The sequence below is a fragment of the Polypterus senegalus genome, chromosome 7 (assembly GCF_016835505.1).
Source record: "Polypterus senegalus isolate Bchr_013 chromosome 7, ASM1683550v1, whole genome shotgun sequence".
Classification (NCBI taxonomy): Eukaryota; Metazoa; Chordata; class Cladistia; order Polypteriformes; family Polypteridae; genus Polypterus; species Polypterus senegalus.
Genome location: NC_053160.1, coordinates 68,642,359 through 68,657,357, shown reverse-complemented (window position 1 = coordinate 68,657,357; position 14,999 = coordinate 68,642,359). Strand labels below are relative to the sequence as shown.

Genomic DNA, 14,999 nt, shown 5'->3' with positions numbered 1-14,999 from the left:
AATGAAAAATAACATTTGCAATTTTATCTTCTACATACATAACAGTCATTTGTTTAAATTTTTTAAAAATAAAATTAAATCACCCTTTTGTCATTTCATTTTCCATTTTGACTTTTTATTTTCCATAACTGTCTTAGTGTGTCTAGTTTGTCAGTGTCATAATTAAAATGAACTTTTAAAATGAAAATTTAGCAAATTTAGATTAAATTAAAATGAAAATTTAATATTACCTTCATAATTTCTTTTCCACTAAGTTTGCAATACATATGTAACAAAATTTTAACAAAAAATGGATAGATCAATCGCAAAGTCAATGTTTGGATATTCATTTTCAACCTAAACAGCAATAATGCTGCAAAAATGAAAAGCCAAACACAAACAGGCACTGGCACCACCTCTGCATTTTCATTTTCCAGTTTTCAATATGCGAATATATTTTAATTAGCGCGGGTCAATGGTCATGCCTTCAATATGTGACTGACGCGTTTCTGGAAGGTACTAGCAGCTTCTACTAAGATGAAAAGTAGCATTTAAGAAACAGTGAAAGAGTTATTGGAATTTTATATTACTTTGGTGCAAAGTGATTTTAGACAGGCTTAGAGATGTCAAGGCTTTCACTAACATGGAGGTAATTGATGTTGCAAGGCAGCCCATACAACACCAGGTCAGCCATGGCTGAATGTTGTCATAGAAGTGACAAAGGTGTATCTGCTCCAAGAAATAGTGCGCCTCATTGGAGTTTCCGAAAGGATGAATCGGGAAAGATTACAAGAGTACAAGTGCTATTTATGGAAGCCTAAAACAGCAGAGAGATTCAGAAGTAAGCAATGGGTTAAAAAGCAAACAATGCTATTTGCAAGGTGATCCTAACTGTGGTCCTATTCAAGAACAAATTATTCGGCACTAATCTAAACATTTTCTTAAAAGTGAAGCAGATCATTTCTCCCAAAACAAACAAGCACTCACAGACACTTCCCTTTCATGTTGTAAAGTACTGTCATTTTTAAAGGTCCAGAAACAGATAAATCATAAAAGTAGCTGCAACATCAGTAACATGTACAAATTGTTTTATCTTACAGCAAAAAAGCAAAGTTTTGTTTGAGAATGTCCATTATAAAGTTTTGAATTGTCATAAAAAGGCCATCAGGAGTTTAGAGTGAAATACCACTTCAGAAAAAAAAAAAACAGTATCAATGTATTTTTTAGATGGCTAAACTGTACTTTTTACACGCCTATGCATATGCAGACAGACACATAAACACAGGTGTGTTTTTCATGAGTTTTAAAAAAGGTACCATCATACACGAGCTTATATGTTTTCTTCATGTATGTGATTTTTTACTGTTGCGAAAGAAAAAAACACACTGGCTGGAGTCATTACCTCTCATGTGCAGACATTTTGATGATCCATATAATGTGGAAATTTGGTCGTATGATGCCCGTTTCGCTAATTACGTTGGCAATCAAGGTGGTTGCAGTCATAAAAGATGCATCAGAAACTGTGACGATATTGGGAACATCCCTCCACATCACCTTGTGGGTGCATGTGCTCAGTGTCATTTGTGAGGATGGGAAAGGCCTGGTTGTTAATTAATGGCAAGGATCCACCTTCATGTGTCATGAATTGTCCAGCAGTTAAACATACTAATATGCTCAATGGTGCATTTTCATGTGTCTACATGAGCAAAACAGACAATGTCACTTTTTTTTTTTTTTTAAATGCACTACACTATTCCGTGGTAATACAAACAGAATGTAATTGAGTGTAATACAGTTTGTGCTATCGATTACCTGTATTATGCAGCTGCGGAAATAACGGAGGGAATGCACACATGCCTTTTATTAATGGTCACCTTTTGCTGATACTGTATGTAAAACATTTTTCAACTGTAATACTATCTTGTAAATAATAATCAGAAACAAATAGACTATATAAAACAAAATAAGTAAAAATACACTATGATCTTGAATGTTATATAGATGTAACATGAAACATACTTCGATAAAACTGCCTTCTAATATCTGATTATCTTAAATTTTTTATAATACAATCAAATGCTGTTAATTTGGCAGCTTCAGAGGGTTAAAGTTATGCTTTAAGAAAAAAGTTCCACAAAATGAATGCTCAGACAAGCAGATTTCAAAACAGTTTTCAATTGATTATCTAAATGCAATTCATAAACACTGAAAAATATTTTGCTCTATATTGTATATTTCTGTACTCTATGGCAATGTACGTATGTTTGTAATTATTAATTTAGTGTGCTTCTCTTTTTGTTACCAGAAAATCAGGTAAAAACGTAGAAAAGTGGTTACATACGACAAAAAATTAAAATCATGCTGTATTTATTTGTATTTATTAATGCAACCTGCCTTTGTTGTTGAACAAGAGCACAAAGTTAAAGTTGCACTGAATCACATGTTCTAACTTTGTAGACATTCTGTCCTAAAAAATACAATTTTTATTGTCATTTCAATTTACTATTAATTTCAATAAAACATCTATTACTGTTTTATTACTTTTGAAAACCTGAAATGAATCCAGTCTGACTTAAATTATATTTTCCCTATTGTAAGTTCTTATCAATCAATATTTAAACCTGATAAAGCACTCTTTAAGAGTAAATCAACATTCTCCATTAAATCAAAATGTGTGTTCAGATTCCTCAAACAATCATTATAGGAACATAAACAAATATATCTGTCATACTTCTTCCACAGATTTACAATAAGCAGTTCATTATAGTCAGCTTAATGATGCAAAATATAGAAATGAAGAACATCATTGAAACAATTGATTTACTATGTACTAGTAGTAAGATAATCTTGCATTTTTAATAACTTGCTCTTGAATAAATTACATTAATTAATTAATTAAAAAATCTGTTTTAAATTCAAGCCATTACACAGATTAAGCATATGTTTATTTAGCTCACAATTAAATGTCTTATAATTGCAATTAAATATTGCTGCTTGCAAGTTTCGAATACAGTTCTGTATGTTCTTGGAAGACATCATTAATTGACAGTTCTTTGGTCATAATGTACGCAGACAAGCCAACTGACCTTGAGTGGTACGTTTGGTGCCAAGGAGTGCTGATGGTGCCCTGAGATATTTGCATCATGCTGGGATCCTGCTGATTTTCCCCTAATTTGGTTGAGTGCCAGGAGTGAGGTCGACATCCTGGTTCACTTTGCCTGTGTATAGTAAGGAAAGTTATTAGGCTTGGAAAATTGGCGGCATAATTCTGCAGCAAATGAAAAACAGAATATAATTTGAGCTTCCTGGAGTTCATTTATTGACAAAACATAAAAAATATTATTGGAAATAAAGGAATGAAAAAGAGTAATGTATTAAAAAGTTAACACTTTTAAGATCAAGCTCATAAAATCTTCAAAATGCTATTTTATTATCTTTTTGAAAAGAAATTTATTTTAATTTTGCACATACAATATTGCATCATACAATGTGCCAGATATAAAACATGAGAGATTTAAGATTTTACTCATTCTATGTAATTATTAATACCAACCTTACATAATACTACTCTTTTCAAACTATTTTTTCTGTTACAATGTACAGTGTACAGTACATACCGTATAATATGCAAATCACAAAGACTTTTTTTACATCTAAATGTTTAAATTCCAAATGTTAAACTAATATCTGTGCTTTAAGTGTAGACATCTACTGACTATACCAAAATACAGAGTACATTAATGTTACACAAATACTAGTGATTTTGCTGAGAGTTACAAAAGGTAATTTGTGAAGCAGTTTTAAAAATAAAAGGCTTATATGACAGCAGACACACTCACCAAAGGAATAATTATGACTTTACATATGAGAACATAGAAAGAACATTACTGCCATAAAGAAATATTTGCAAAAGGTGACATAATGTTCAAAAGGGGATGATGATTCAAAAGTAATCATGCTTTGTGTTGTACTTTACACTGAATTAAACTATTATTTTTTTTTCTTATAAAATTAGTTAGCAGCTGTTACATTAGCAAAGGCATGAAGGGATACCAGATCTCAATTTGAGGTACCATTGACATAGTTTCATCCTGTCAGAGTCATAACCATGAAGTATGTTCTTAACTTATTTAGAGGAATACTCCACCCAAAAATGATACTTTTTCTATGTGTTAGTTACCCTGTGTTGTTTGTAGTAATGGCCGAGAAAAATTCCTGATAAACTAGGCTTCTATAGGGATACACGCTGAAGAAACAACAAACTATATTAAAACATCCATGAAAATAAAATCTCAGTTACTCGCATCACATAATCCATATGTCAGATATCCAGTTGTATGCTCACAATATCCTAAACATGCTGTATATACTATATTTTGGCCTAAATACTGTTAAATAAACAACTTCCTGAAAATCATCTCTTGAATAGTGGAGTACTGTGCTCAAACGTAAAGCATTTGAATTGAAGATTTGCCTCCTGTCTCATTCATTGGTCAGGAGTCCTGCACAGCAAGAGCTCATTCTTTGGCTGGCATGGTGCTTCACATCACATCAACACTACAGATTAGAGACAGAGAGGGGTGAAAAATTAGCAAAGAAAAGTGAGTGAAAATGCACGGCAGCTGAAAACTACAGAAATACAGCATTGTAGCTTACCAATGACCAACGAATGAGGAGAGTGGCCAGTCTTTAAACAAAAAGCTTAATTCCATTTGAACATGCTCTCTAGGAATTCATGACATGACTATTATCACGCACAAGTGCACAGGGAGCAGCTTAAAGACCCGAAAAGCAATGCAAAATCTCATGTCAGCAGTCAACGTCAGTGTACTAACCTTTCTCTCTTTGTTCCTTCAGGAAAGACGAAAATACACCGCCGTGAGTTCACCCGAACATGGTAAACAACAACACAAGCCACTTCTGGGTTCATTCCTTCCTTCCCACTGGTCCCCATCTGATGACGTCACCATTACCCACCTACCACAGTGGCTCCTTCCCAGCGTTCCATATCTACGTCCGTTCCCACACCATAAATTGTCTGTCATTGTTTTGGTTGTCTGACCGCATTTGCCTAGAGAGAGAACTTCACAGTATATGCAGATGGATTCCCCAAACCTTTATAATCTCTTTTGTCTCGTCATTTTACACTATCCAGAACTGATTTAACAATATTCTAGCCAAAACACATGGATTTGGGATGTGAACATACAAGTGGATATCTAACTCTCAGATTGTGCAACACAGGTAAATTCAGATTTTGCAGTTGTTCAGCATTGTGTCAAGAACTTTGTTGTCTCTGCCCTCCATAAAAACGAGATTGCATTTTTTTTCTAGAACATTACTATAAACAATATGGTGTAAGTAATGGATCACAAAATTATAATTTTTGGGTGAAGTATTCCTTTAAGTATATTTCAATTTGAATCTCTTAAAACTAAGAACAAGTGCTATGTATTCTTCATACTTTTACAAAGATCCTTGCAGTTATGAGGCAAAAAAGATAAACACAGTCAACAGAAAAGAAGGTGTCTAATAAAATAGCCATCCATCCATCAACAATCTTTCAGAGCCTTGTTGATTCAACTGTAGAGTCAAGTAGGGCTGGAACAGTGCAATATATATCCTGCCAGTTAATTATCAGGAAGCAAAAAAAAAAGTTAAAATGTAATGTGTTGGCTTTCTCTTATTTTTTTTTTCTTTCTGCTATCCCATGTTTTAATGTTTCAATTCTCAGTGAAGAAAAACTGCTAAATGCATTAACATCGATAAAGGTTCAAATTAAGATTATTCCCTTTATGTAATCCTATTTTACTGTATAACCGCTTATAACCTATCATTATGAAACCTAATGTTAAATAGTGGCAACACAAAAATTGGGCTTTCATTATTTACTCCATGAAACTCAGTATGCTTATGCAAATTGGTGCTGCTAAATGAGCTCAAGATATTTACTAGAATATGAGCAAAAGTTTCAAATCATTCCTTGTTCCGTTAATTTTCCCCTGAACACTACTGCCAGTCTCTGCTCCAGTGCAACATTAATCATGTGGCAGTTGCATGAAGGGAACACTAGGGAAATTAAAGATTGATGGAGAATCTGCAGCTGCTCTGTGTTTCTTTCAGTCTTTGTAACCTTTTGGTAAACTTCCTTGTGATTTTGACGATTTTTGATTCAGGCCTATTTTTTGGATTCATTCTTGTCTTGTACTTTTTCTGATACTATTCCCTACTCCAGATTTGACCTGTTTCACAGATGACTCATAAATGACAACTGTTTTTTTTTATTATTTTTCCTTTGCTTGCCTCTTAAAATCCACACAACAATTAAGATGCACATCAACAGTTGCAAGCCACACTGTGGTCTTTAATCTTGGCAAGTTCTGCACAGAAACCCACACCAAGGGACCCAGTCGTCTGATAACCTGAGATCATGCTAAGTGTAGGCTGCTGTAAATAAATGTACTGTGTGTCATTATGTGCTGTATACATTTAAATAGTATAGCTCAAACACTATAAAATTCTACTTTTATTACTCTAAACGTTATGCCATTATATCGATGGACAGTTAAGATTATTGCATCTTTTTTTTCTTTTTTCACTTGTTACCAAAATTGGGGAAAAAAGTAGAATTGACATTGGGTACAAACATCCATCCATCCATTATCCAACCCGCTATATTCTAACTACAGGGTCACAGGGGTCTGCTGGAGCCAATCCCAGCTAACACAGGGCACAAGGCATGAAACAAACCCCGGGCAGGGCGCCAGCCCACCACAGGGCGCGCACACACACACACACCAAGCACAATATAGAATCGCCAATGCACCTAATATATATAAAAACACATTTTTTGTGTCTTTATATACATTTGAACCACATAGTTGTCCCTGTTTTTGCCAGGGAAGCCGCTGAAATATTGTCTAATAGATCTGGGGGTACGTTCTATTGCAGCATTCTTTGGGGTTCTTATTGTGATAAGCACTGAAAAGATTTTTAAGATGATTCAGTATTTCAGCAGTTAATGATGCATTCTTAATGGAAGACAGTTTATGAATATAAAAAGTTTTCCTTCTCTTTCTACAGAACATGCCATAAATATTGTACATTATGAATGTACAATTGTATATCTATCATGATAAATCTCTTTTAATAGCAAGTTACAGTACTAAAATCAGATAAGAGAAGAACCTTCAACATAAAACAATTTTGGCACATTTTGTAATAAAGTATTGTTTTATTATCACAATAATAATAGGCCTACTAAAACAAATTCCAGCACTTTTTACAGTGATTTTCATCACAGCAACAATACAGTATAGGGCTTTTTAAACTAAAATTGCATTCAGTGTTGCATATCAACCTGTAATATATGTTACAAAAAAGCCTGCCAATAGTAGCCACTTAAATGTCTTACATAAAAATAAACAAATAAATAAAATTACCTGGATGCAAGTCGCAGCACCCTGGAAATAAAGCCAATGCTATCAACATTATTTGCTGATGGTGATTTCACCAGTTTTTTTTTAATCATCTCCCTCTTCTTCTTCTTCTGCAAAGTGCTGCGGTAGAATGCTCCTAGCAGCTCCATTTTACTGAATGTAACTTTTAGAGCAATCTGGCTGAAATGCAGTAGCAGCAAGCAGGCATGAAAAAGCGACTCTCACAAGAGTAAGTAATCAGCTATCAGTTAGGATCAAGAGAATAAGAGAATGCATGAAGTAAACATCCTGTAATGAGTTAAGAAGCTCCAAACAATATTTCCCACTACTTTCTTTTATCGTTTATAGTACTACATACAGAGTTTGCTAAAAAAAAAATACTATATTCTAAAATCTTTCAAGAACAGTTACAAAACAGTTATAATGTAAGAATACTGAGCTCACTCAAGGCATAAATGTAACGTATAGCCTATTTTCAACTGAAGGACTTTCTTTGAAACAGGTTAACAAACGTTCTTCAGCCTAGCACTCTTATTTATATAAAAGAGCTAGTTTTGTGTGGTAAAGTTTTTTTGGAGATGCAGAAAAGTAATCTGTAACAAGTGGGAAAATTAAAATGAGGTTTTTAAGGAGTTGCAGTGGGAATACAGTTTTACCCTTTTACAGCAAGTTTGGCCTACATGCTTGTTTGGTAATGTTACTGATACACTTAATATTATGCAAGTCTTTCTGTGGAATAGTAAAATGATTCAAGGCTGCTGGAATTGGCTCCAGTCCCTAGGATTCCGAATTACCATAATTAAAAAGTAGAGATAATGTTAGTATTAAAAAAAAAAATTGTTTATTAATTAAAAAAAATTCTCAATTAAATAAGCTATATTTGAACAAGCAACCAATTAAAGTCTATTTACCTATACCTAGTTAACTGCTTAAGTCACTTTTCTGCATTAATTGCAGTAAAATAAGTAAATCAAACACTCTTATATGAAAAATATTGCCTATAAGGTATCATGTGATTTTTTTCTGAAAATCATTTTTATGTTGTAACCTGAGTTTTCACATATGGATTTCTAAAGTAAAGTTGCACTATTTGCTTTGAACATGTTTAACATTTTAGAGAATATTAATAAAGGAATAAACTAAGTAGTACATAAAAGGTAATGAATTATTTGACTAAACATGCTTTTGTTGAGAAAGTAAAAAATAATTTTGTAGAAAATGCTTATTCAGCACCCATTTTGTCTTCATCTGTCATTTTTTTGTCAAATTTCACTTATAAGACAAAAAGCCCATTCTACACCCGTTTTACTCTCTATGTCAATACAATTACTTTGAGATGTACTTTCATTACATATGACAATGCTATAAATAAATATATTTTTTTTTAATTTGCAGTTTGGCATTTGCTTGCCTTTCCAATAAATAACAAAAATGGACTACAGAATAAGAATGTTACAACCTGAAACTTTTTATACTAATTCATGACTATTATAAAGCACTTCCCAAATGTCTATATTCTGATAGATAATTGCTGTTTGACTGAAATTTCATCCTTCATTGTGGAAATAATAAACAAATAAGAATATAAAAATTAAACAAATATTAACAGGAAAATACCAACAACCCGTTAACATTAACAACAGTTCTCTTGCAGTCATTCAGTATATCATGTATTACTACCTCCTGCAGCCACCATTGCCTGACACCTCTGGAAAATATGGCTAGTGACCCTCTGCATCAGACGTTGTAGACTAGCTAACCCTTTCCTGCTGAAGGGTCTGATGAAGTGTTAGTAACTGGCAGAATCAGGGTCATATTTCTGGATGTACAGGGTGGGGCATAAAGATCTCCCACATTTTCAGTGGTATAAAAAATGAATGAAGCTATCTAATTTTTTTTTTACATATTTCTGGGAAAGAACATAAAAACAGCTTTGTTTTAATGGGTTTTAAAAATCATATCATATGGCAGCTGTTGTTGGCAATACATTGCTGAAGATGTTCCTAGAAGTTCTCCATCACTCTCCAGGTCATCTCTGGCGGAATGGTGTCGATTTCCTATCTGATCCTTTCCTTCAAATCGTCAAGAGATCGAGGATGATGTTTGAAGACCTTTTCCTTTAGGTATACCCAAAAGAAAAAATCACATGGGCTTAAATCTGGTGATCGTGCCGACCACCCTATGTCTCCCCTTAAAGAGATCAAATGCCCAGGGAACATTTCCCTCAACACTCCGAGCGAACGCCGTACTATGTGAGCTGTGGCCCTGTCCTGTTGAAACCACACATGTTCTGTATCCACATCGCCCAGTTTGGGGCACAGAAAGGTCTCCAACATTTCAACATACCGGTTGGAGGTTACAGTTATTGTTGCAACACCTTCCTCAAAAAATTACAGGCCAATCTTAACAAAGTCGGCAACTGCACACCAAACAGTTACACGAGGAGAGTGGAGCGGTCATTCGTGGAGTTCATGAGGATTATGTTCAGCCCAGTAGCAAAACTTTTGCTTGTTTACTGCTCCATTGATATGCAAGTGAGCCTCATTGCTATTCAGAAGAACAGCTGCAGCGGGAATTTCCGCACTTAATTTCTGACCCAACCATTTTTTAAGGATGTAGTTTTAAATTGGCATGCAGAATCCTCCTCAAACTCCGACTTGATATCCCCAGTGCCATGGCATGCTTCTGAGTGGAACGGCTTGGCGATTGCTGAAATGATGCTTGTACTGCTTCCACATTTTTAGCATTCTAATGGTCCTAGGTCTGCCAGGTGATTTTCTTTTCAGTGAGAACCCAGTTGCCTGAAGCATAGAAATCCATAGCAAAATCGTTTTCCAATCTGGTACAGATCCATTTTGACCGAGTGCGAAGTGTGTACTTAACGCTCTCTGCATCACTATCACAGAATGGTTGTTCTCATAATATGCTTGAACAACAAAGCCCAGATGTTCACCAGTCCAACTCATGATGGGTACTGAGAACGGTAGAGTCTAACCTACTGAATGAGACCTACCACACCTCTCTACCCCCACTACAGCCCTCGCAGTTCTCCCACAAAATGTGGGAGATCTTTATGCCCCAACCTGTATTTGATAAAGAATTTCTCAAAAGTTCTCTGTGCTCTAAGCTCGGCAGAGAAACCTGTCTAACAATGTGTGTTGCTTTATCTGTGATGAGGGCCTGATGCTGCTACTGAAAAATCTATTGAAGCCTCTGTCTGGATTAAATAGATTTCATAATATAGCTGAATAGATGCAGAAATGCATACATAGTAAAGTATAGGCTTAGCCCTATAACACAGTTTCAGTATCTCCTGTTTTTATTTTGATTCATTCATTAACTCTATCTAAAAAATATGTTAGGAAAGTTATCAATGCCAACTATAACTGTTAAAACCTTGAATATTTTAAAAGTTGACAATAGGTAGGAAAGAAGGTGTAAAGCATAACTTGGTGCTATATAAGTGTGATCCACACTAAATAGTACTAGATTCATGCAATGACAAAAACTGTGACACCCAGTCCCAGAGGTCTGAAGCATAGGCATTTCCTGACTTCTAATCTCTGACGTCTTTCTTTTGAAAATTAAAGACAATCATTTTCAGACATATTTGTACAGTACAGTTTTTCAGTTGTAAGAAATAGCCATATAAGGGAACTTTGACCAGTTTATTTAATTATTTGCCTAAACTTAAAGAGTTATCTATGTAACACCCTAAGTCATTGGTCAATCTCTTGTTTACACAGAATGCATTCTTGTTCAGTAGGCTAATTTTGAATGCTTTTATTTGTAATTGTATTCTTTAGGTCAGTGGAGGAAGTCTATATAGACTGACAAATTGGAAGCTTTGAGGACTTTGGTACTGTTTCCTCACCACAATCTGGTACAATATCCACAAAAATGCTATTGCACCAATTCATTGGTCCAAGTTATGATCCCTTTTTTTTCACTTGCGAAAAAGTCCTCGAAGCACATGAAATCCTCCACTTTAAGCCGATGTTTATCTCTTAAATGAAAGGAACTGGCCTTTCTGTCCTAGAAAAGAGCCATGACAACACATTTGGCAGTGCTAATTCATATACAAACAGCATCACATTCATCTGTAAACTGTTTTGGCATGTTCACAAGGTATAAAGAAGACCACCATCTGCAAACAACACAAATGAAATTCTGAGATTGCCAAACTGAACACACTCCACCTCTCGGCTGCACATACATATATATACTGTCCATAATAATAATAATCGAGAGAGGAAACAAAATGTACCCAATTCACACATTGAATGGGCTACACTTCATGTCAAGACTGTAAACACAACTCGGTGCTGGCTTTCAGGGAGTAAATGGAACACAACCTCTTTTTTTTTTTTGCTTTTTTAAAAATGGGGGCCATAAATTCAGCCTAACAAATAAACATACACCCAAAATATCCAGTTCTTTCAATGTTTCGTGTCAGATCTTGTCTTCAGAGTTTTTTAATTGCTGCAATGACCTCAGCCACAGACATGAATCCAACCCATCCAGTGCAATTGCTATGTATGGAGGTGTGTCCAACTATATGTATTGTGTATTTTACAACCTCCTTCAAAACCTCCTTTCCCACTAGATAAATTATATTCTATGTCACAAAAGCCTGTTTCAATTATCAACATCTAGTGTGCTTGAATGGATGGATGGACAGACAGACAGTTCTTTAATTGTCCCCAGGGGGAATGTGTCATACCCTTGCCTCAGGATTGCACCTGGCCCTGATCCTCCATATGGTTTTATCAACCTGAGCATAACTGGACTATGTGGGCTACCCAGACCCCACAGACAAAAATCCTTCCAAAACTTGCTCCAAGAATGGGGTCAAAGCAATTCATGTTTCAGGCAAGGTTCTTTTTGACATAACTGACCCTGAGGTGAGGTTCATTAATGGCCTGCTGCATGGGTGGCCACTCCCATTATTGTGCTGCAATGATCCTCAGAACCCTGTTGTCTGGAGATACATGCTTTTGTAAGGCTTACCAGAGGAGAAGAACATTCATTAAGAAATACATTGTCCCAACATATGGCTGTTTCATAATGGGAGAGTCATTATTCCAAACAGAAATAATCGAGAGTTTATACGAGGATTAATATTATAGTGGATGCAAATACTTAAAAAAAAACAAAAAACTTTTTAGAACATTAACAAATTAACTGGAACTGTGTGAAAAAGTTAATGCCCCCTAGTTAAATCAGAGCAATTCAAGGATAATTAGAGTCAGCTAAGTGGACACGGCTGGGATTGTTTACAGCAAAAACACAACGTTAGGTGAAAATGGACTTCAACAGAGAGTAACAAAGCAAAAAACACATTTAACAAATTGCATAACTGCTCATCTCATATTTGCTAAGAATCATCTTGATGACTTTTGATGAATTTTGGGAGAATGCTTTGTGGACAAATGTGACAAAAGTGGAACTTTTCGGATAACATGGGTCAAACTGTGACCTGTTTAAAGGAAACACTGCAATTTACAGTCAAAATATTATACCAAAAATAAAACATGGTGGTAGTTTAAGGGTACTTTGCTGCCTTGGGATGTGTATTATTTTCTGTAATTGAATGAACCATGAATTAGTTATTTTTCTGATTACTGGTTCTGTCCTCCCATCTAATGTAACTAAATTGATAGAATTTTAAGGATTAACTTTGATGGAGCTCAATTACCACAGATGTTAAGTTTCAGGTCCATGCAGTAATTACGACTGGGTTTGGTGTGAATGGAATTTAACTGTTCTGACAAACGCATTGTCTTTTCTTTCTTTAGCAGGCATAGAGTTTTAAGTCAGTAAGCTATTATGCAATAATTCTTTGGTGACTTCTGCATTACTGTTCAGATTACGTGTTGACAAAAATCTCAGCAGTGTTTTATTTTAATACTCTTCATTGTCATATAGCACTAAAAAGCATCTGATTTTCTAAGCACTTAAAATGTTTTTTTTCTTGTTGATCAAAGTCCTTCTTTTCACAGATGACCCATCAAATTCAGTCTTCTCTCTAGTGAGAACAGACATTTTCCTTCTGTAAGAGAACCTACTGAAACCACTAATGTTAGAATGACTACAGAGACTGAGACAAAATGCTCTGTCCATTTTGAACAAAATATGTGCTCTCTAGCTGTCCTAAAAATCAAAAAAGAGACCTAAAAAAGAGACGAAAATATACAAAAACAGATAGACTTATTACAAAAACAAAGCACACAATTTAGGTTTGTAAATACAAACCTGATTCCAAAAAAGTTGGGACACTAAACAAATTGTGAATAAAAACTGAATGCAATGATGTGGAGATGGCAAATGTCAATATTTTATTTGTAATAGAACGTAGATGACAAATCAAACATTTAATCCGAGTAAATGTATCATTTTAAAGGAAAAATATGTTGATTCAAAATTTCACGGTGTCAACAAATCCCAAAAAAGTTGGGACAAGTAGCAATAAGAGGCTGGAAAAAGTAAATTTGAGCATAACGAAGAGCTGAAAGACCAATTAACACTAATTAGGTCAATTGGCAACATGATTGGGTATAAAAAGAGCTTCTCAGAGTAGCAGTGTCTCTCAGAAGCCAAGATGGGTAGAGGATCACCAATTCCCACAATGTTGCGCAGAAAGATAGTGGAGCAATATCAGAAAGGTGTTACCCAGCGAAAAATTGCAAAGACTTTGCATCTATCATCATCAACTGTGCATAAAATCATCCGAAGATTCAGAGAATCTGGAACAATCTCTGTGCGTAAGGGTCAAGGCCGTGAAACTATACTGGATGCCCATGATCTCCGGGCCCTTAAATGATACTGCACCACAAACAGGAATGCTACTGTAAAGGAAATCACAGAATGGGCTCAGGAATACTTCCAGAAACCATCGTCAGTGAACACAATCCACCGTGTCATCCGCCGTTGCCAGCTGAAACTCTACAGTGCAAAGAAGAAGCCATTTCTAAGCAAGATCCACAAGCTCAGGCGTTTCACTGGGCCAGGGATCATTTAAAATGGAGTGTGGCAAAATGGAAGACTGTTCTGTGGTCAGGCGAGTCACGATTCAAGTTCTTTTAGAAATCTGGGACGCCATGTCATCCGGACCAAAGAGGACAAGGACAACCCAAGTTGTTATCAAAGCTCAGTTCAGAAGCCTGCATCTCTGATGGTATGGGGTTGCATGAGTGCGTGTGGCATGGGCAGCTTGCATGTCTGGAAAGGCACCACCAATGCAGAAAAATATATTCAGGTTCTAGGACAACATATGCTTCCATCCAGACGTCATCTCTTTCAGGGAAGACCCTGCATTTTTCAACAAGATAATGCCAGACCACATTCTGCATCAATCACAACATCATGGCTGCGTAGGAGAAGGATCCGGGTACTGAAATGGCCAGTCTGCAGTCCAGATCTTTCACCTATAGAGAACATTTGGCGCATCATAAAGAGGAAGGTGCGACAAAGAAGGCCCAAGACGATTGAACAGTTAGAGGCCTGTATTAGACAAGAATGGGAGAGCATTCCTATTTCTAAACTTGAGAAACTGGTCTCCTCGGTCCCCAGACATCTGTT

At 35.5% G+C, this 14,999-nt stretch overlaps 1 protein-coding gene across 4 annotated transcripts in view; it reads right to left on the bottom strand.

Annotated features, from left to right (window-relative positions):
- Positions 1–14,999, bottom strand: part of shroom3 (shroom family member 3) — a 333,442-nt gene that overhangs the window by 50,160 nt on the left and 268,283 nt on the right. For all 4 annotated transcript variants that reach the window (XM_039758806.1, XM_039758808.1, XM_039758807.1 and 1 more), the window contains one exon: positions 3,066–3,197. In XM_039758806.1, the coding sequence (XP_039614740.1) occupies positions 3,066–3,197 (132 nt within the window). The remainder of the gene's footprint in view (positions 1–3,065; positions 3,198–14,999) is intronic.